This window comes from Haemaphysalis longicornis, unplaced genomic scaffold, assembly GCF_048455015.1.
Source record: "Haemaphysalis longicornis isolate Haplotype H1 unplaced genomic scaffold, Haemaphysalis longicornis Haplotype H1 scaffold_5, whole genome shotgun sequence".
NCBI lineage: Eukaryota > Metazoa > Arthropoda > Arachnida > Ixodida > Ixodidae > Haemaphysalis > Haemaphysalis longicornis.
This window is the reverse complement of record NW_027526385.1, coordinates 72,091,048-72,114,616: the sequence shown is the minus strand read 5'-3', so window position 1 is coordinate 72,114,616 and position 23,569 is coordinate 72,091,048. Positions and strand designations below refer to the sequence as shown.

General features: G+C 47.0%; 2 protein-coding genes across 2 annotated transcripts in view; one reads left to right on the top strand and one right to left on the bottom strand.

Annotated features, from left to right (window-relative positions):
• Nucleotides 1–1,405: 1,405 nt before the first annotated feature.
• LOC144139287 (26S proteasome regulatory subunit 6A-B-like) lies at nucleotides 1,406–2,698 on the bottom strand. Its single transcript, XM_077671683.1, has one exon. It carries the CDS (start codon nucleotides 2,696–2,698, stop codon nucleotides 1,406–1,408), a length of 1,293 nt encoding a protein of 430 aa, XP_077527809.1.
• A 254-nt stretch (nucleotides 2,699–2,952) lies between these two features.
• Nucleotides 2,953–23,569, top strand: part of LOC144139762 (uncharacterized) — a 116,150-nt gene continuing 95,533 nt past the window's right edge. The window contains exons 1-4 of the mRNA XM_077672025.1: nucleotides 2,953–2,983; nucleotides 4,916–5,125; nucleotides 12,768–12,841; nucleotides 22,258–22,445. Of these exons, the coding sequence (XP_077528151.1) occupies nucleotides 2,953–2,983; nucleotides 4,916–5,125; nucleotides 12,768–12,841; nucleotides 22,258–22,445 (503 nt within the window). The remainder of the gene's footprint in view (nucleotides 2,984–4,915; nucleotides 5,126–12,767; nucleotides 12,842–22,257; nucleotides 22,446–23,569) is intronic.

Sequence of the window (23,569 nt, the reverse complement as noted above, 5' to 3'; positions counted from 1 at the left end):
TTATGAGCCAGAATGACGTCACACGGGCCAACAATAAAACATAATTTTCAGTCCGTTAACTGCACGTAAGCATTAAAGTGATGCGGTCAAATGGAACTAGAGGCCCCATTACAGACGTCCAGTCATGTGTCGTCGCGACAGGTCAGTTAGGCGGCCGCCAATCGCACTAAGAAGGTTCCGCGACGTCATAGAAAAGTTGCGGGAAAGTGGCTAGGGGGTCGCGACTGCTTCACACGTTTTCTTTCATATCTCGGTTATTTGTTCGAAGATTGCGATGATATTGGTATCATTGTTATCGGGACAAAGCAGTCTTTCTAATAAACCCAACTTGTATTTTGTCTTCATGGCTCCTTTAAGGCTTAATGTTTGGTTAAAAGTAAAATTCCATGGTCTTACTACAAGTAATGCTGAGTGTAAACCATGGACTTTCGTACTAATATATACTAAGGGGAAATGTGGCGCCGTGTCAACTTAACCGCGCTCCAGCCAGCGTGCAGTGATCTACGGGGTAGGAACGTTCCCCTTGTCTTTGACATGGGTCATGAATAGGCTGAAAAGTTACCTGTGGCTGAAAAAAAAAGTGCAATTGTGAAAGGTTACTTGAAGTTATTGTATCAATGCAATAGCGAAGTTCCCGGAGATGTGTCAGGGAGTTTGTAAAGGCTTCATGCTAGGCGAGCAAGAAAAAATTACATTTTGGCTTCAGTAACAAAACGAAGCCGTGTAGCAGGCCAAGCCAAGCTGGGGAGGAACGTTTCTAGCTGCTATGGCGGCGTCGAAGACGGCACGCGCTTGCAGCGAAGGACTATTATGTATAGCACGACACTCTATGGTATAAACAAACAAGACACCGTTGCTGATTTGAGTCCATGGCGCGATACTTACATACGCAACACCAATTAACAAGGACCGGCCGCGGTGGCTCAGTGACTAAGGCGTTCTGCTGCTGAGCACGAGAACGCGGGTTCGATCTGGCCGCGGGGGCCGCTTTTCTGATGGAGGCGAAAAGCGAAAACGCCCGTGTTCGATATTTCGGCGCACGTTAAAGATGCCCAGGCAGTAAAAATTAATCCGGAGCCCTTTACTACGGCGCGCCTCATCGCCTGCGTTGTGTCGGCTCGTTAAACCCTACAATCAATCAATCAATCAATCAATCAATCAATCAATCAATCAATCAATCAATCAATCAATCAATCAATCAATCAATCAATCAATCAATCAATCAATCAATCAATCAATCAATCAATCAATCAATCAATCAATCAATCAATCAATCAATCAACAATGTGACCGAAATTCACAGCTTTCCGGTACTCAAAGGACTGCATCAACAAAAACAAGCACACGCTACCAAACAGTAGCCGAACACGAGAATTTAATATGAGGAAGAACTCCTTCAGTCCAATCAGGCGTAGTAATTAAGGCTGGCCTTCTTCCTGGCCTGCACTTCAAAGATGGCGTCCATGTAATCCTCGTGCGTGATCTTGTCGCCGCCTCGCCTCAGGGCAATCATGCCGGCCTCGACGCAAACTGCTTTGCACTGCGCCCCGTTGAAGTCGTCAGTGCAGCGGGAAAGCTCCTCGAAGTTCACGTCCTTGCTGAAGTTCATCTTGCGCGAGTGGATCTGCATGATGCGAGCCCTGGCTGGCTCGTTGGGGTGCGGGAACTCGATCTTTCGGTCCAGCCGACCGGACCTCAGCAGGGCTGGGTCGAGGATGTCCACCCGGTTGGTGGCCGCGATCACCTTGATGTCGGAGTTCGAGCTGAACCCGTCCAGCTGGTTCAGCAGCTCGAGCATGGTACGCTGCACCTCTCGGTCGCCGGCCTTCTCCGAGTCGAAACGCTTGGTGCCGATGGCGTCCAGCTCATCGATGAATATGATCGCCGGTGCCTTCTCCTTGGCAAGCGCGAAGGCGTCTTTCACCAACTTGGCTCCGTCGCCGATGAACATCTGGACCAGCTGAGGTCCTGCCAGCTTGAGGAAGGTGGACTTCGTCTGCGCCGCGCACGCCCGCGCCAGCAGTGTCTTGCCGGTTCCAGGAGGTCCGTACATTAGGACTCCCTTTGGAGGGGTTATCCCCAGGTTCACGAATTTTTCTTTGTGCGTCACGGGCAGGACAACGGCCTCGACCAGCTCTTGAATCTGCTTGTCGAGGCCGCCGATGTCACTGTATTGCTCGGTGGGCCGCTCGTCGACTTCCATGGCCTTGACGCGCGAGTCGTACTCTGGCGGCAGCGTCTCCAGGATGATGTAGGAGTCCTTGTTGACGCCCACAAGGTCGCCGGGATGCAGTTTTTCGGCATCCACGAGACCGATGAGCGGCAGAAAGTAGGACTGGCGCGTGGACGTCTTGATGACGGCGCTCTTGCCCTTGCGCTGCGAGTCGAGGTCCACGTTGGCGCCGTCCTCTTGGTTGAGGTCTTGCGGGTCGACGTCGAGGAGCTCGACCACGGTCGAGACCAGCAGCGGCAGCGCCTTGTTGACTTTAATCTTGTTCTTGTTATCCTCGATCTGCTGCTTCTGCGCCTGCATCTCGTGCGTGAGGTGCATCAACTCGCGTTTCATGAGCTGGATCTCGTTGTCCAGCCTCCTGGTCTTGCGAATGATGTCGGCCGTGGACATCTTGGACACGTCGTCGCTCAGAGCGGCGTCATCGGTCCACAGGGCTTCGTCCTCGAGCGTTGCAGGGCTGGCCATATCGCCCGCCTGCCACGGCCTCTCGTTCCTCGCACTGATATTGATGCCAATGCGAACACCGGAGCACTGCAGCTCTAAACCATAGAAGAAGTTACCGAAGCCCGATTCAACTGAAAGAAGTTTATTACAATACCTGTTGTTACAGCAGTATTGATTTTTTTTGTTATTTTAGGTTCTCAAATTGTCCGCGTCACTTTACCCACTATCATCTCACTTCTGTTTTTCTTAGTTTGAATTCGTAAGCTTCTTGAACAATGAGACCACAGGCTCGGCCAATCCCCCAGAGTGGGTGCGTGCGATCTTGTTATGGCTCCAACCAACCAACCAAGAAGTTAGGTATTACGTACGAAAAGCAAGACACTAAATAAAGCGTTGGTAATTACGTCTGCATTGTTTATTTCGCAATGATTCAGAGACTTAGGTAACGCGTGAACAGCGGACTGTTTCATCGTATAATATAAAACCGCTGAACGCGGCAACGTGCGCTTGTTTACTGCCTTTATGTGTGAGAAACCGGCTTTGTCCCTTGCACCCAGATGGAGCGGGTCACAAGGCAGACATGCAATGACGTCCTGAAATCGGAGATATCATGACCGCTGGCGCCGGGAGCGCTTTATAGACGCGTATAAAAACGGGAAAATTTTCGGGAGCGTAACTCAAACCACCGTCTAATCATTTGGGGGCAGTTGTGGGTGTAGGGGTTTTGTCATGGCTCTGCGACGGGGAGCTGCGCATGCGGGTGTATTATAGTACCTGTAAGCGGATGTTTCCAAATACACCCCGATTGCCAGTACCTATAGTATATGTCTGTTTGTATCCCTTGCTTGTTTGTTCTTTGTGTCCCGTTTGTGTTTCTTGGTGGTTCCACCAATCCCGGGCGTTTTCGCACAAGCCCCCATGTCGGCTTTAGCGGGCCCATTTTTTGTACCCCTGTATGTCCCACTTATGTACATGAAGTATATACATAAATCCCTCTGTACTCGATCCTCCAATTTTGTTTGATGTCACACGCTTCGGATGAAATAGGTCCAAGCGAAAGAAAGAAAGGAACAATTTTAATTTTGCAGCCCTTGTCCTATCCCCCGTCGACACATGCCCAATGCCTGGAATGTAAAATAAGAAGGGTACAATTGAAGGGAGAATGTTGAATCTCCCGCTGGGTATGCGTCCGTCATCACCATTATCATCATGAAGATTCCCTTGTCATTAAAGTTATCATCTCCGTTTTGGGCTGCCATGCCCCCGGGTCTCACTCCAGTCATTCATCCGTTACATCTTTCCAACCCCTTTAGATGATCCGTAGACAGTGTCTCGTAATTAGGTAAGAAACTTTTTTTCTTTGCAACCACTGATGAGGCTCCAATCCACTGACTGGGTATGTTACATACTCTAAAAACAACCACGCGCAACATTTTTCACGCAGAAGAGACGAAGATACTTAGAAAGCACATGCAGCTGGCTAAACCTCCCGCTGTCTGCTACACTTATTTTGTCATTCGGGCGAAGGAACTGGGATTCTGCCACGGGGATCTTTGCCGTTCGTTGCACTCATTCATCCTGGAATCAGGCCATCTGGTGCGTTAGACATCAGTCGGCCCTGCTGGATTCCCCTGTCAAGTATATGCGCGCCTAGCTCACTGCTTCGTCTGTACCACTTTCTTTCTTCGTGTTCCTCACTTACAATTTTCATTAAATGGTGTTATTTTTTACTTTTTTTTTCATTTTTTTAATCACCTTACTTTTATTTTTCCAGCCATCTACTGCTAATCCATTCTAATATTTAAATATTTTTCTTTCCCTACAAAAATGACTTAATTTCTTTCGGTAAGGCGCCGATTTCCCGGCCAATCCACCTCAGTGGGTACGCGCCATTTCACTGGAACCACCACCACCACCACCACCACCAACAACAACAACAAGAAGAAGAAGAGGCAGAGTGGCTCCAACTTTGTTTCAATATTGACCAAATTCCAAACTCAATTACTCCATCACAAGTAAAAAAAAAGCTTCCAATTTTTTCTAATTTTCTTTGAATCATCCACCTAGGCAGTAATCTCATTCGAATTAACGACTGATGTTTGGCCGATCCCCTGATTGGGTATGCGCCAATATCAAGGAACAACAACAACAACCAACGACCCACCCAATTAACTGCGCCGGTCTTTCGCCCTCACCAGGGCAACGCTGTCCCTGGAGGCTCTCCCCGTCTTCTCCGAGGATTCCTTTCATCGTGCAAGCAGCGGCCGCCCAACCGGTGGCGGCTCGGGTGCGGAGCGGCGACGGCGTCTCCGGAAGCCCGGTGCGCCGTCTTGGCTCCCCCGCAGCTCGAACCCCTGGACGACACCCAACGGTCTCCTCTGCTTGCGCCAGTCAACCTGCTCGCCGACCTGCTCGGAATGCTGCTCGTTGGCAAAGGACAGGGACTGCGTGAGTATCCTTTCAGTGAGCGCACTGAATATCAGTGTATCAGTGAGTGTCAGTGAGTAGCGTGAGTATCATTGAGTTCACTGGTAGCACGGATAAGAGGATGGGTGCACCGGTGGCTCAGTAACTGAGGCGTTGCGCTGCTGACCCCAAGGACGCGGCTTTAATAGCGGCCGCTGGGGTCGCGTTACAGATGGACGCGAAAAGCAAAAGCGCCCGTGCGTCGAGATTTCGGCGCACGTCAAAGATCCCCACGTGTTGTCGAAATTAATCTGGAGGACTCTACTACGGCGCGCCATATCGCCCAGAGGTAGCTTCGGACGCGTTAAAACCCATACTCTCAGAAGGATGGTGCAGATAACGTCAAGAGGTAGGAAACAAGCATTCCACAACAGAGAACAAAGTTGGGTAAAAGACGCGTCATAGCTCGTAGGAAGAGCAAGAAGTGGACTTGGGTTGGGCTGGTAATGCGCAGAACCGACAATCACTGGACCATTCGCGTTACAGAGAGAGGCTACTCAGGGACGGGACTAGATGTAAGAAGTAGTGTAAGGCAGTTAATTCGATGCAGAAATGAGGTGAGAAAATTGAAAGATAGGGAGAGAGAAAGAGAGAGCGAGCTTTTAAAAGGACCCAAGTCCTAGTCTTACATTACCTTGTCTAGTCTAGTCTTACTAGGACTGTCACAAGGACTTCGTGAGACAAAGTCCTAGTGTTACGAGGAAGCAGTGCCTTGGGGTCGTTCTTGAAGTATGGCCTACTGGTGTGTTCTAGCATGTCCTCAACATGGGCAACGAGGACCATCCACGCCCATTGTTGACGTGACGAGGGCGGAATACGGGGAATACGGGGAATTGTGGCACAGGAATGGATGGAGAATCATGGGAGACGCCTTCGCTCTGCAGTGGACATACAAACATAATGATGACGATGCTACGAGTACAACATCGTATAGCCCTCCTGCCGGAAAAAGTATACGGAAGACTGCGTACCTTCTTGGGTACTGGTTACGAGGAACGAACCCTTTGGCTTGTGTGCAGAAGTTCTGGGATGTAATCGGAGCTCTTTGGGTCTCTTTTCATTAGAAAGCTCGTGTAATGCAATAATTTAATTTAATAAATCCCCACGCATTACTCATCGAGACTGCAGTGGAGTGTTGCGTTTAAGGTCGCTTTCAGCGCAGGATACATAAAGCACTGATTTACAGTTCAGGAACGAACTTTTTCAAAGAAGTCATTGTATTCATTATACTCACTATCTTTAGCGGTTGGTGTTGTCATGGTTACTTTTAGGTCGCGGCTTAGACAGCGTGCACAGAAACAGGCGAGTTCAATTCTGGTAGGAGTACATACGAGTATATATATATATATATATATATATATATATATATATATAGTATAAGGGACTTGCCTTCATCAGAGTAAAGTTACATGATTTTGCTGTCGCAAATATTTTGCGTAGCCTGACTGTATGCACATTCTTCATTTCCGGAACATTTTCCTCTCCTTCTCACAGTTTTATGCAAACCTATATAAGAAATGTGTTCAAAATGTTTGCGACAGCAAAATCATGTAACTTTACTCTGATGAAGGCAAGTCCCATTGCCGCTACGTAAGTAAACATTGTTTGTTATTGTTCTTGCTGTGTATCCGACTCTTTACTTATACTATTTCTGCGCGCTTTGTGAGTTTATCTTTCTCTAGATTTATATATATATATATATATATATCTGTAGCTGACAGAGCTGACACCTGTGATATACAGCTTCAATATCCTGGGCGTATTGCAACAGCCGCAGGGCCTGTCCCGGCAGTTCGCATGCCCAACCGGAAAAGTACGGAAACAAACTTCGTAATGGCCCCGGCAGACATGTGGCGCATCCATTGCCCGATGTTTCTGTACGAGGGCTGCGAACGCGTGCGCGTATGCGCTCAGCCCTCTGCATGTGTGCGATAGGGGATGAGATCGATGACAGGCCTGTTTATTCTTTAAAAAAAAAAAAAAGATGGAGTAAACGTAAGGGTCTGTCTTTGCTTACCTGTATTAGAAAACAGAACATGACCCTGTGTGAACCTTTTCTAGTTTATATAAACCAATATTTGAGGGTTGAAGTATATAGCAATACAGTCGAGCCTCCTTACAACGAAGTAGTATAGGGACAGCAAACTAGTTTGTTATAACCGCTATTCGTTGTAACAGCAGATGTACAAATCGGCTATAGCAAAGCGACAATCTGGCTCGCGCAAAAATACCTGATACAAAAATGCATTTATTAAAGGGACAGGCAACCGATTTTTGTCGAGTATATATTCTCTATCCCAAATGAAAGGGCATCACTTAAAGTACCTTGACGAGAAACGGTTTTGCTGATAACGCCCTAGAACTTTTTCATTCGAAATTTTTATATCTACGAGCCGTATGTGTCCCTCCCAAAAATAATGCTGGCAACCATGACATAGAGTAGCTCGGAAACATACTTTTGTCTGTATGCGAAGTGAAAAACGATATTTAAAAACTTGTCCGCAGCTAAAAAAGTTTGAATCGCTGGCTTTCCTGCTCCTTTATGCGTTTTTTTTTAATGCAACGATCTATTTTGCACGAATGCGCCATCTGTTGGGATAGACGATGGGTAGAATCTGGCTTCACGTTGTCGAGGCGGGAAGTTCTATTCTCCCCGGGCGCGTCGTTTTCTTTCTTTTTACGCAGCTGTTGGCGTATTTGGAACCTGAAATCAAATATTTTGGCAGAACAAACGCCCCTGACTCAGGCAGAATCGTCAAAGCTCCTTCACTGGGTCTGTTTACTGAACGCTGCCGTTGATTCTGGGCATGGAGGCTCAGTTAGCCACACTGAGAGCAACCCGGTGACGGCGGGCGGCGTGTCTTTAAAATTTTCAAAATAATCTTTAGAAAGGCATATACAATTTCACCTTGTACAAATACTTCTGTTAAAAGGTTTTCAATGAGTAAATAAACGTTTCAACAGTTACGCTAGCTGCTAGGTTTGCAGGTCAAGTGACAGGGACACAGTGTCAAGTTTCGACACTACGAACCGCCACTCTTCCGATTTCAGGAAGTTTACTGCCAAATTAAAATGATTTCCGCCAATTTGTTTAGAAATTGCTTGTGGTTACCGGGCTATATAAAACGCTGGCTTTCATATGAGCTAGAGAACATATACGCGACAAAAATCGGTTGTCCGTCCCTTTAAGGCTTCGAATCCGCTATAAACAAGGTAAACCTTACCACTCTCCCTGTTGCATTTCAAGCTCAATGAACCGGAACATGAGTACGTGAAATAACAACAGAACAGATTTCCCTTGATAAAACAGGACTGCGTCCTTATATTTGATGAAGGATGTGATCTTCGTCTGGTGGCTGCTCACAGCACTGAGCACGATGTTTCCACAGTGTCCACGAACAAAAGGGCCTCTAGTTTCGGACTACAGGGTTTTTTCCAAGTAGCTCCTCAGCGTATCGGTCAAATATATCTTCGTTCTATCCGCCATAGCGCGCGGCTCTGATGGTTTCAGTTTCGTTATAAAAGAAGTGTCATCTAAATGAAATGTGACCAACCAAAGTTAGCACTTAGTTCTCTATAGCCAACAATTCACTATATCAGTGTTCGTTATAACGAGTTTCAACTGTAATACCTTTGTTGATAGAGGAAGGACGCTAGCCAGATGGGGTTCACGAACGGAGAGTGAGGGAAAGGTGGACGGTTCAAGAGTTTGTTTTTAGTGCGCAGTACTTTGGCGGCCGGTACTGTGGTTTGGCGTCGACGACATGGACGGAGTTGTAACTGGGCGAGCGAAGGCCGAAAGAAAACAGCAAAGGAAAGTGTGATGAAAGTGTGAAGGGGAGGGCAGTATGTTGACCTCACATGAGACGCTCGACGGCGGCGGCGCTTGGCGAAAGTGTGAGGGGGAGGCAGTGAGACATGCTCTCGTTGAGTGGCTCATCCTAACCACGTGATATGTGCGTGGGAGTTTCAAACACAATTTGCAATAACATGCTCGTCGGCGGCGACGCTTGGCGAAAGTGTGAGGGGGAGGCAGTGAGACATGCTCCTCGTTGCGTGGCTCATCCTAACCACGTGATATGTGCGCGGGAGTTTCAAACACGACTTACAATAACAAGCTCGTCGGCGGCGACGTGCTGCGATATAACAGCCGAGTAGCGCGCGCCGTCGTGCGTTCGCTGATCGCACAACCTTCCCGAGACGCAGCAGATATGCGCCGTGACCGAGAAGATTGGCGTTCGCGCTGTGCACGAATTTCGTATTAGGGAGTATAGTAATCGTCGGTGCATTTTTTTCGTTGATGTTCGAGGGGATGTCAAGCCCAAGTACCATGCTCGTGCCGGGCTACTTTTAATCGAACAAAGACCAATTTCTTCGAGATTTTTCTCAATCGTGCACAGACCACGCGCTACAAGTTTTGCAGGAGTACGGACACGAAATTTTCGTGTCGCGCTTTTTCGCTCCTATGAGTGCCTACCAGCCTCCAAATCAAAGAATGGCAGATTATATGGTCAATCGCAGCGTAAATAATTGTTTTCAGCCTCATTTATTCGTGTCAGTTTCGGTTTCGATGAAACGAACACCGATGCGGCCGCCCTGACAGGAGGGCGCTTTTGACGTCAGCGTTCCCGTACCACCACAGCCGGTCTGCGCGCGCGCGTGCACGTCGCGACTCGCTGTGGTCGCAGGCAACCGAGCAGCATGACGTCAGTTCCAAAACTGTGACGTGATACACACAGCGAAGCAACGTGCGCCAACAGCAGCCAGCGCCTTTGGCTACGCCACGAGAGCCCTGACATAGGAAGTTTGGGGCGGCGTCACGCGTCAACGCGTCAACGCGTCACGCTAATGCCGATGTCCAAACGGCATCCACTCTAAGCTTTCTCGCGCGCAAAGATTAAAATTGATTTAGAATGTGCTATACCGAACGGCTACAGGTGAAACTTCCTGGGAGATACCTCCATATACAAAGGAAGCGTTATGCGTAGTTACCTCAGCTTTGAAATTTCGTTTCAGTACTCCTTTAGGGATTGAGCGGAGGGGGATGCGAGGCTTTTGAGTATTCTCTATTATACAGCCTTTTGATAAGATGTAGGCCAGTGTGAGTGGATGAGGGCCTCTGGGTTTCGGTTTCTGTTGAAATGACTTAGATACGGGGAAACGGTGCACCTGCTTTAGGAATTTTAGAATTCAGAAGTACGATTGAAAGAAAGCGGCCGATATAGCGGGGGTAGCGTCTGCATGCTCTTTAGAAGAACCGGTTACAGTAATTATTAATATTACAAACTTACAAAGTGAGCATTTTGCGCTCTTTTTGCGTGTTTTGTCCTCACCCTTCTTTGTTGCGCTGCATTTTTTATCAATAATAGGTTATTAACTGCTGTTCAGCTGAACTACTGCCAAGTTGCGTTCAGAATTCGTCATGCTATGTCTGTGTTGAAGGGACCCTGCAACACGTTTTTCAACTTCTTTGAAATCTTAAATGCTTGCAGAACATAGTCACCCAACACACCCGGCTCTTAGATTAGGGTGTCGCAAAATCCCTCAGCCAAAAATTACTGCTCTATGCCCATCAGATAACTTGGAAACTCGCTCAAAAGATTTCAACTTTCCCGGTCTTGACGTTCTTCGATGGCTCGAATTGCGTCACTAAGGCGATGTAGCGGCTTTTAGCCGGTTTTCCTTCAGTTGCCGCAATGAACGCTTTTGGATAGCAACATAAAAAAAAAGCCACAAAAACAAAGCAGAAATGGAAGGCGTATCTGGTGCGACGAGCAAATCACGCAGTACAGCTCCGCGCTGGCGATAACCTTAGCTTTCGCAGTGGTTCCAGACTCGAAGGGAAGCGTGAAAGCGCTTATCGAAAGTGTTGCAGGGTCCCTTTAATTGGAAGGAATCTGTTGCTTATTATGCACGTACGTTCCATACGAAGAATAATTAGTGGGGAAAACAAAACACGCGGAGAAGACGATGAACAAGCCCCCGTCGCGTCTTTTGGGAGAATGTTTTCTTTTTTTGCTTTAACTATTCTTCGTATCAAATCGCGAATGAAATTGGCCCCCGAGTTTTATTTTCGGCACCCCTCAAGGTCCCTAACTTGGCCCCTATTCTTTTATTTGTGCTTTATTGACGTCTCCGCATCTGGAGACCATTCCCCCTTTTCGCCATACGCGCATGACATCATAGTACCTAAAAATGTTACCACCATTGGGTATTGCGCAGCCATTCAGTCCGCTGCCGTAGCTTATAGCAGCTGGTGCTTCGAAAACAGAAACCTGAAAGCCTCTGAAACAAATAGGCTGTCGCACACACCTAAAACCCGCGCATTTATCCAAACAGTTCTCAAGGTATGCCACTGTTGTGGTTACGTTTCGATGACACAGTAAATTTTTCTCCAGAGGTAAGATCTGTTTCAGTGGGTGCTCGCCGTTGGTTCACTTTTCTGTGTACGGCTTCAAGAGAATTCACCGCTCCATATATTAAGCTTTATTCGTCTGTATGCCATCCTGCAGTGAAATATGGCTCTATTTTTCGCAGAAAAAGTGTACCATTTGCCATGCATAAAGGTGTTTTGTTATATTTACCTATTCGGTTGTGTCTGGTATACTGACAGCGCTCGCTCTTATTCTTTCATTGCCGATACTTTCTTATGTTGAGAGCTAGACGAATTACAGCTCACCATACATGTTTTCCTCTAAAATTGTGCGCAGAGACAACTTGCGACTGTAAGCTCAAGATTTCAACGAAATTTAGACATCTTTTCCCATATGTTCTCCATATTTTATGTTTGCCTATGAAGCTTCCCATATCTTATCTTTCCCAAATGCGTTGATGTTTCCCATATCTTATCCGCATAGTTCACGGGACAACCTTTTTTGCTGGCTGCAACAAATATGCAACCTGTGCTCCCATTACAATGATCTCCCATTACAAAGACAAAGTCGACAAAGAATGCTTCGCATCAAAATGAGGAGAATACGGAAATGCCATGTAGCAGTCAATAAATCTTTGATATTTTCTAGTCTACCACCTTCATACCATGTAAGCAGACTTTAGAGCCCGAGAACTTTTTTTCGTGATTTAGGCTAGGATATTTACCAGCACATTCCTCCATTTCAACAAGTAATTTCATTACCCACGCTGAAGAGAACGTCATCTGCGCAAATTTTTCCACGTTACTTTTATTTCCCTATATATATCTTAGACAATGTTATTGACCTTTCTGGCTGCAGCGCCTTTTTTTTTGAATTTTTTTTGAATTTGCTCTCCTGATTAACTTAACAAGATAGTGTCGTCTACAAATCTCTAGTGCCTCAAGTATTGAGCATTATCTCGTAACCACGACTTCTCCCTCACGAGCTTCCTAAATGCCCCCTCGAGACAAGCTTGCCCAACCACACTTTGTTCCGATTGAGCTCAGTTTTAGGTGGTCCTTGTTATTATGGAAAGACGTCTTCGCATTTAGGGCTCAGGGGCCGGCTTGCAGCGTGTTCTTCATCCTTACTGTACGGAAATTATACGCGTCAGTATTAATATAATTTTAATCATTGCTGCTTTGCTACCTTCTGTACGTGCGCTTGACAGCACCGAGTAATTTCGATTTTTTTTCTCTTCTCCTGCGCAGCCTATCTTCTGTCGCAAGAGCAGCAGAACATCGACGCGCCCTCCTACGTGAAAACAATGCAGTCCATCAGAAGCGTGAGCCACATCTTTCTTGGCGTATTATGTTTTTTACTTTGGGACATTGTTCGTTCCTTGCTTGCGAACAGATTTCTATATTTTGTATATTTATTTCCTTTCCTTTCCTTAACCTTCTACCCTTTGTCTTTTTATTCCTCCCCCCACTCCTTCCCTCCCTCCCTCCCTTCCTTCCTTCCTTCCTTCCTTCCTTCCTTCCTTATTGCTACAGTTCTTTCCTCATTCTTTCTTTTACTTTTTGTTGATTTCAGATTTTTTTTTCGTTTTTTAAGCAATGCTGCGAAACTTCGGGTAGGAAACGCGTTCTCTATTTCTTTTATTTCTCTTTCTTCCTTCTTTTGTTTTCCCCTTTTGCTTCTGTTCTTTCTTCCTTGCTTTTCTCCTTTCTTTTTCTTTTTCTATCTTCCTTCGCCCCTTTCTCGCTTTCTTCCGCCCTTTGCTCCTTTCTTTCTTTATTCCTTCCTTTCTTCCTTATCTCTTCATTTCTACCGTTTCTTTCTCTTTTATTTCCCCCTTCCTTCCTCCTTTTTTCTTTCTTTTTTTCTTTCTTCCTTTCTTTCTTTCTTTCTTTCTTTCTTTCTTTCTTTCTTTCTTTCTTTCTTTCTTGCTGTCATTGTCCGTTACAGGGATAGTGTGAAAGAGTGGGTGGGTAATGTGGATGTCGTTGCCACAGGAGCCTCGGGACCGCCGGCACAGAAGTTACGCTCCTTCATAAACAATGCATTATTTGGAGCTCTTTTGTAGCCGGGCGACCGGCGCGTTCGAAAGCGGCACGAGCGGTAAGGGTGCCCCGTCGACATGGGTCGGAAGTGATTGATATGCTCGTCGTTGAGTGAAAACATTCCGCGACTTGCAGAGTAGACTGACAGTGTTTAAAGCCTTCGTGGTATTCAGCCTGTTGCAGCCAAGCATGTGTTCGTACGTGCGCGTGAGGAAGTGGTTGTCGCCGCTGATTGTCACCGGGTCCCAGAACTGAGGAATGAGGGCAGACTAATTCGTGACAGCTTGAGCTACGCTAAGCACACGTGCGCAACAAGGATTGCCCAGTTGTGTGCCGTAGAGAAGTTGAAACACCCGCCGCGGTGGCTCAGTGGCTAAGGCGTTCTGCTGCTGAGCACGAGGTCGTGAGCACGGGTTCGATTCCCGGGCGCGGCGGCTGCTTTCCTGATGGAGGCGGAAAGCAAAAACACCCGTGTGTACGAGATTTCGGCGCACGTTAAAGATCCTCAGGTGGTCAAAATTAATCCGGACCCCTCCACTACGGCGCACCTCCTCGCCTGTGTTGCGTCGGCGCGTAAAACCCCACAATCAATCAATCAATCAATCAATCAATCAATCAATCAATCAATCAATCAATCAATCAATCAATCAATCAATCAATCAATCAATCAATCAATCAATCAATCAATCAATCAATCAATCAATCAATCAATCAATCAATCAAAAGTTGAAACCATCGCTGTTACGTATTCACTCTTAAAAGCGGAATCATGCCCCATTTTGTCCCGTATGATTTGGCGTACGAAACGCAAGTTACAACTGTGTCCGTTCGTACTAACGTTAACTATAACAAGGTGGTTTATACGCCTCACCGGGCGCATAAAAAGTGAGGCGAAAATAAAAAGGTGAAACCATTTAGCGGCGTTGCGAGCGTTACCTCTCTATACCATGTCGCAGATGGGTAAAGCTGGGCGTACCACTCGCAGCGCGCCAAGACGGTTTGATTGCCCAATTTTCGCTTCACCTTTTAGGGTCCGTATGAACCGCTGTAAACTTCTCGTTCCCTCGAGCTGGTACGCATGCCCATACGCACGCACAGCGTCATCGACACTTTCTGGTCATAACTTGCGCGCGGGAAATTGGGGAGTAAGATCCAGATCCCGGTCCCATTAAGATAGAGTAGGGCTATTTAAACTACCTTGGTGTACACTGGTACAGTCAGTGTAACGTCGTAGGCTTAAGTTCCGCCAAACCGAAGTTACAACCAGGGTGGCCAGTGCAGGCATGAAAAAAACAACTGCACTATGTACCTTACTTACGAGCGGTATAGTGATATCTATCCTCAACAGGAACAATGGTCACACGCACACACACACACGCACGCACGCACTAAAATTGCTTCGACAGAGAAATAACTAATCCAGAGTTTGGGGTCGGCAACCCGTGGCCGCCGGGTCGCAAGCGGTGGAACATGATGCGGCCCCCGGAAAGACTTCAGAGCCCTTCCCCACCCCCCCTTGTCACTTCCTATTCTAAAGCCAACATGGCAGTTTTGACTTCAAATGAGGTAAGATAGGAACAAAGAGAGATCATTTCTAGTTATCCTGGTCCCTATGTTCACACTTAGCTAATATATTGTCAGTTATTGTCATATTACAGTCAATTCGGCGATTTTTTTCTGTCTGCAAATACCCCCCCCCCCCCCCCCCCTAAATTCGCTTTCCGAAACCTGCCCGTGTCGGCTTCGTGCAACTCGGCCCTCCGCCTTAAAAAGGTTGCCGACCCCTGCTTGAAAGGATCATGCGCTGCGCTCGACGTAAGGTTTTCCTATCGGTGAGTCGTGGAATTGCCTCAGCAGAACTGCCGTTGCAACGCATGACGGGAACGGAATTGTGATTAGCACTAACGGACCGCTTTCCTCTTCGCCGAGTACACGGCTTTCCGTCTTCGCTGCTTGAAGGCGAAGCCTCACTCGCAGGTGGGCAATTCAATTTCACGGTGATGCTCACCCTTCTGGCGTTCAAGTCCCGCTCTCTTCAAAAAAATAAAAAAAAGCAGCCCTTTGTTCGGTTTGAAGAAACACGGGCTGTTCTCCTGCGCTGCATTACTGCCGTGTTGGATATCTATTTTCGTAGTAATCGTAACAATTGGTGCCTTAAGAACAGTTGTTGAAGTCCGAACACGTTCGTACCAGTACGTTATTTAATTGCCTTGCGTACCAACCGAAATATGGTTGAACATTGACTGCATTACGACGGTGGGTGGTAACTTTCCTAAAGGCGCGCAGGCAAGAAAGCGGTCTCCGCCTTAAAACGTTTCACCATGAAGTGTCTCGCCGTAAGCAAGCAGCGTGCTTTTCATGTCAGTAGATGAGAAGAAAGCGTTCCGTAATACAAACTTTTCATCTGCATGTCAAGGTGTAGCAAGCCAAGTGCAATCATCATCATCATCATCATCATCATCATCATCATCATCATCATCATCATAATTATTATCATCATCGTAGATGTTTATTTCCCAGAAACTACTTCGGTTTTTCGGACAAAGCTGTCTAAGCAGCTTGACAACCCCGCAAAACCACATAAAAGGCAATGGCAGCGAGCATGTGAAGGTAAAGCCAAATTACAATCCCGTATTTACGTCAAGTCAAACAAAAAGCATATCATACAATCTTTCAGAAAGGACCACGGACCACAAAGCATAAAGTACACAAGTTAACAGAATGGGCATATAATACAATGCTTCTACATTCTGCATACACGTACAGTGTAAGAAGTAACAACAGTACAGCTTTCTAGCATTCACAAAAAATAGAAATATATACATTTGAGTATGAACATACAAACAAGAGATACCTAAATTAAAACGTAACATTTACAAGTGCACATAGCGAAATCATCAACAGCACAAGATAGGAACCACTCAATTAAAATTTGCTGTTCACCTGAGTGAAAAAAGGTCCGTAGTTCTTTCTTATTTGATATCCGCGCATATGTACTGTTTAGTAATGGTAGATTGTGAGATAACGAGTGCCAGTTATAAGTTGTTCGAAAATAAGGTATGTACCCTAAAGCCAGATTTCGTATGTTTACTACAGTATTCTGATGTGTCAGTCAAGCTAGTGGTTCGAAGAAGGGTATTGTAGATGTTGACAAAAAAAGCATTTGCGGGTGTAGGCTGAATTCCTAAATACGGTCAATTCTGACAATAGGCTCGGTTAACTTCGCCTTTACCATTAAACACATTTGTACGTGGTGCTTCTGGGCTTGCTCTCCAGACTGGAGCACCCACAATGTTTGATGTGCACCACTGCAGAAAAAAAAAAAAAAATGCGGGAACTTCGAGGTGGAAATTATGAGATAAACGCGGAAGCAACGATGCAACACACCTTGCACCTTTAAAGTAACATTCACTACCACGCAAGAATGTAGTCATGGGAGGAAGCTTTTTAGGGGCAATATAAGGAGTTTGGTATTAATATGTGTAGGCCTTAGCGCCCTTTATAAAATACTGCCATAAGAAGGCATGTATACCTAAGAATCGCCATACACTCGACCCCTATTAGTTCGGCTTCAATGCAGTACACAAATGCTTTTTTGGGAAGATATTTTTTTAGGGGATCATAAAGAATCGAGTGTCAAATTATGGAGGTCTGTGCCTTTTAGTAAACGCATTCGCAAGAACCCATGCATCTTTACGGAATGTTAATCAACCCGTTCTGAAGTCGGCTTTCATCTTACACACCAGTGCACTGCTAGTTAGACAGTTTTAAGGGGCAGTAACGGCGAACTAGTATTAAAATATCAAGGTGCTACGGGTTTCTGTTAATATCATTTTACTAATGGGTGAAGTTGGGACACATCGCGCGTTCGGGACGGACACACGGGCTTCATTCTTGAGTATACTATAAATGCTGCTGAATTTAAAATGTTACATCGTGCCGCGATCTTTTGGACGCTGTAAGATTGAACGCCGCCGTGGCGACTCGTTGTGCTATTCGCACCACAGAAGCACGAATGAATGGGGAAACTTCCTTGGTCCCAATAACTAACTCTCAGTTTCCAGCAGCTGTGATCTCTGTCATCTTGTTGACGCAAGATGACACACGGAGAGTACCACAGCATTCACCCGTAGACGGCAGCAGCTGGTGGAGGGATTTCTTCAATGTCGTTTCACAGAGTATGTTGTCAGTTAACCTTTCAAAGACGAAGAGCGCCCCTTGATACTGGGATGTGGCAAGAGGTCCTACAATACATGATTTACAAAGAGCAAGGTGTTGCGATGAGGTCATGGGTCGCCTCTTGGGGGCACCACCTGTGGCGGGCCTTTTGTCTACGTACAGATCTGACCTAGAATGTCAACCGGCGTTCCACTGGCTTCCCACCGTTCCCCTATTCTTTTCAGCACCCACAAAATTGAAACATAAACGCTTGAACCTGGATCCTCACCGCGTGTGGAAATCTCGTACACGCAGCCGTTTATAATTGGAGACTTCTTCAGTTTTTTTTTTTACCCCGCCTCGCAAAAATTGGGGTCGCCAAACCGAGGTCGCTGACATAACTGCTGACTGTGCTTCTACTATACCCGACCTTTGCGAGAGATTTTGCATGCGATCAGCATATGAACGAGCTTCATCAGCATACAAACGGGTTGAGTTATTCCGACGGGCGTGACAGCCGGCAGCCTGTTGATCGAGAAACCCGGAGGTCCCCATTTTAATCTATGTGAACCGAGAACTTCTGTTCCGTCGTGGTAGTTACTTTCTTTTTCTTGCACTCGGTTAAAAATCGCCCGTGCAGATAAAAAAAAAAGCATGTTTTGTGATTATCTTTAAAACGGTGGGTAGCTGGTTACGTAGTCAGGAACGAACTGCTCTAGACGTTCGGCGTTGCTTGTACGTTGTTTTTATATCTTTCTCGCCAGCGTTGTTCCTCCACACCGCATTTGTTGTGCACTCTGATAAAGGTCACCCCGTTTGGATTTTAATAAATACGCCCCCATTGGATAAAAACATGCATGTTTTGTAGCTATATATATCCGGCTAAGCTTGTGGGTAGCTGGTTGTGCGGTAGGGAGCGAGCTGCTCTAGACCCTCGGCGTTGTTTAGGGCGCTGCCCTTGGCGCCCGTCTGTGGGCTGAGCCGGCTGTCGGCGTAACCGAGGGAACGATGGCTGTACGGACGAGTGAATTAAAAAGCGAACGATGAAAGAAAGCAAAGGAGGAGAGTGTCGCGAAACTGAGAGGGTAGGGCGGTTCGCTGTGGCGGCGCGAGCCAGCGCTCTCCGCAAGTATGCGCTGGGGAGGGGACGGGGCGGTATGCTGTGCCCGCATGATGAGCTCGACGGCGTAACCCTGGGGCTTGCTTGCTTACATCGGTGAAAGATATTCCATTTGCTTATAACATTACCAAACTATCGCAAGCTCCGAGAGAGAGAGAGAGGGAGAGAAAGAGAGAGAGAGAGGAGAGAGATAGAGAGAGAGAGAGAGAGAGAGAGAGGAGGGAGAGAGAGGAGGGAGAGAGGGAGAGAGAGACGTTATAAGCGCGTTTACATGGATGCGACAGCAGCGTATCGCATTTGATTTGTCGCATTACTATACCGCATCGCATCGCATGTAACAGGGCAATTCGCTTGGGGACGCGCCGCATCCGATGCGCTAAACCAGGGTATATCGAGAACGCAAATGCGACTTCTCGAACGCATGTGTCGGCAGTCGCATTGCATTTCGCGGCTCGGCTTGGGTGTTGGGAACTTTAGGCTTAGCATTGTTGGGGATGTCTAATCGCCGCGGTCTGTACAACTGCGGATGACGATCCTTAACAAAACGTTTCACCACACTACCATCCCCCTTTTCGTATGTGCAACTTTATTTCCGCGATAATTGCCGTTTGAGCGAACGGTGACCAAGACATCTGCCATGGCCTGTCTCGATTCTTCTGCGCAGGTAGCGCCATCTTTCCGCCCCACGGCGCACCGCGGTGCCTGGTCTCGAACCTCCGCGGCCGGCATCGCGGCAGATATCTGATCGCCGCTTTTAAAATCACCGCTGATAGCAATCCCTAGCACAATTTTTCACCACACTAGCATCTACTTTCTCGCACGTGGAACTTTTTTTTCGCGATCAGGTTGATTTGGAAGAGCGGCGACAAGTTGTTGCTACCGTGGTCCCGCCGGTTCGAGCCGCTTTGTGGGCCGTGCAGGCAGGCGCGGCCGGCGTGTGCGGGGAACGTTTCCGAGGCCAAGTAAACGCTTTGCGATTGCCTGCTGTATCCATTTCTTGCGAACGACGCGCAGAATGCATGAATGTAGCTCAGGTCGGGTGAATCGGGGAACGAGCCGCAGGTTTCACTTCAGCCGCGATAGATGCCAAAACGAACACAAGCAACTTGCCGGTTACCGGAAACTGGTAACGCCGGAAATGCGACCCCACAACTCCCAGATACGACACAGGGCGGCGCTAGTCTTCAATGCGCATGCATGTAAACGCAAACGCGTCGCATTTGCCCGATACGACGAACCAATGCGATACGCTACTGCCGCATTCATGTAAACGCGCTTTATTGGAACAAAAATAGTATACGGAAGGGGACTAGAGAGAGAGAGTCACCTGGATTTCCCCCGGTTATCTTCGGAACGATCTTGCCGATACAGCAACCGAGTTTCAAATAGAATGGGTCTTGTCGATGCGTAAGCAATGCGCTGCAACAGTCGCCTTGATTGTAGAGCGAGCCACACTAGCTGCACCGCATTTACGTAAAAAAAAGGCCGCGTAGCGGCTTGCTTCGCTGCAAACGTCGCCGAAAGACGATAGTCTTTCTCATCCTTTCTGCGTAACACCCTCTCCTCTCTCTTCCCCCCTCCAATTCCTCATGCCCTTCGCCCTTTTCTCGCCCCCACAACGAATACAATGGAGGTTTTCTCAATTCAGTTCTAATTTGCCGCCTTCGCACTGCTCGCACGCATTCCGTTGAGATTGTTGGTGTGGGTGCGTGCGCGTGCGTGCGTGCGTGTACGTTCGTGTACGAGCGTGCATGTGCGCGCGCGCAGTTCCCTGTTAAAACATGAACGGAGAAGGAAGGGCTTGTTTGTTTCTTGGTTAAGAAATTGCACGTTATGTGGGAAACCACTAATAGTTGAACATGTGTTCACAGAGTGCTGGGACGCAATTTTTTTTCTAGGATGTGTTGCAAAGAATTTTAAAGAAAGGCCTGACCGTTTCACCACAGGCTACACGATTTCTATGTGTACAAAGCGATGGCAGTGTGCAGGCCGCACGTCATTTGGAGGTCGAGGATGGCAGTACGCCATGCCTTCAAGTACTCTGCACAAATTATGCAGAGTATGCAAAGTATAACCGTTCTGTGTTAAGTTCACACGCTACAAGACCCTGACCACCAATGACCACCAGTGTTTGAAGAGCTGTGCATTTTGTATGTTTATTTTAAGATTTTTCGTCAGCTAAATCATGACAGACGGTTTTTGATCTATCCTTAACCTGACGTGTGTTTTGTAGAAATGGTAACACAAAAAAAGATGATAGCGCAATCGGATAGACACCGGGTTCATAGCTCAAGGGGCACGGGTTAGATTCTGACCATGGGAAGGGTTTTTTAAGCGCACAGTCCTCACACTTGCTCGTGGGAACCTTGCCTCTTCTCCACTTTTCCTCACACTTCTTGGCCTAGTATTTTTACCCTGTCCAAATCTCCGAGCGGAATTTTCTGTTAACAATCGGCATGTGCAGAAGAAAGCTTGAACAGCTCCTCTGTTAAAAAATGGCCGCGTATCTGCTCCTTTCGTGGCAAATGTCGCCAAAAGAAGATAGTCGACTGGCGCCCCTGCCAAGTAAATGCCTTCCTTCTGTTTCCCGCTCACCTCTCATACTGTTCCTCTCCAGTCGCGTTCCGCCCGTGATAACACGCTAGAAGTTTGCTCAAGTTAGTTTAAATTTACCGCGTTCCACTGTTCCGAGTCGGGTGCCTCGATGCTAGTGCTGCCGTACGGCGGAGACGCGCGTGAATTCGCTACAACGTTTGCAGAACCATGTTGGCTTACTCCACAAGCGTTCCAAGCAGAACGTGGATCCCACCCAGTGGAACCTTTCGTTGATATCGCCGGTCGATTTCTTAAATGCCACCAGGAGGTGGCGCTGCCATTAGCAGGCGGCGATTTTCTGCCCTTGATGCTGTATTTAATTTGCTATGGCAAAAACCGAGCATCCATAAATTTTAATAAAGAAACACTGCAAATATCACATGTATTGATTTGCTGCCTTATATTTGCGTAATGTATTGTTCTTGTTCAACAATGTTGACAAGTATGAACACTGACATCTGACTTAGACGTTTGAATTTGGCTGTGGGTATATAAGACTATTGCGCAAATACGATTTCACATTGGCCGGGTGGCTGAATCGAGCCACAGACAGACAGACCGACCACAATTTCTGCGTTTAATGGCTCAAGAACGTCTTTAAAAGACGTATGAAATACTGAGGCTCAAACATAAGCCGTAGCTTCAAGCTGATGAGCGGAGACCATTTAGCAGTAGCTCAAAGAATGATCGATGCACAGAATAGCGCTGATCATTAATCAGTGGTCTGGTCCACATAATAGGCAGTGCTTCACTTCTTAGCCTCGAGCAGCAGAACTTTGGCCGTCGCTCGCAACACACTGCGGCCCCGCGCCGACTGCGCAGGTGCTGGCCTCCTTTCCTCAGCTGACGGTGGTGGCGATGCTGGTGGCGCTGTTCAACATGATCCCGGGAGGCATATTGGTGCTTTGGCGTTCGCGCATATCGCTACGCGACGTGGCCCCCAGGGAGCCGGACCCCGTGCGCCTGGCCACGCTCAGCGCATTGCTTGTGGCCCTCCTAGTCATTCTAGGGTTGGTGTATGCCCCCGTTGCACTTATATTGCTCAAAGGGGTTACAGCGGTAGCTGTTCATGGAACATTACACGGCTTTTGCCTCGCGCATTCCCAAGAAAGACGTGCCTGCAAAGGGTACTTCACTGCATGTTGTGTAGTGCTCAGGAAAAGCCAACTTTACAAAGGACGATGCATCGGGCATCTGAATGTAGGCCAAACTCGAGTTTCAGCATCTTTACACAAAAAAGGCGATCCCGGAAAAAAAGGCATTCGTCCTAGAGGGAATTGCCGTTCTAAAACAGAAGCGAGCTATCTAGAAGAATTGGAACTCGAAAGCATGTCTGGGATTAAGGAGGAGGAGGAGGAGGAGGTAGCCTTTATTGTGGCAGGAAGACTCTACGTCAAGTGGGGGAAGGGGAAGTAGAAGGTGGGGGGTTTGTAACTTAGGACATCTTAAATGCGAATAAATTAGTGCCCTTCCACTACTGGGAAGATAGAAGTCCAGCGCAACTGTTTTGGTGGATGACTATCGCGATTTATGCATGATGACTGAGTGTATTGATCGAAGAAAGACAGATTCACATATTTCCTTAGAATCCAAAGTAATTATTAAATAATTTGTTATTGAATAGTTTTCGATAAAGCAACAGTTACAGCCGCTCCCTGTAAACATACTCCCTTTGTAGACGGCCAGGCATTGACAGCAAACGGGAATAATTGATCGTTTAGAACTTCACTGTAAACAAATTATGAGAAGTAAATAAAAGCCCGCGCAATGATAGAGTCGTCTTATTAGCTAATTGACATATAATTTGTCTGGATATAGTTTCAATAAAATAAGAGTTGCAGCTATTTTGTGTAACCATGCTTCTCCACCGTGAACGGCCATGCTTTCGGCAAAGGGGAATTCTGATACGTTTAGAAACGTGTACTCCGCAACTAATTACGAAAAGTAGATGAAACGCGGCTTAACGACAGAGTTGTCTTAGCGGCGAATTTCAGTGTGTTTTTCAGCATACAGTTGAACCTTGTTATAACTAACAGTGATATAGCGAATTATCGGTTATAGCGAACTAGATACACACTTTGGTTGGTCATGCTTTATTTCAATGACACTTATTCTTTTATAACGAAAGAGAAAC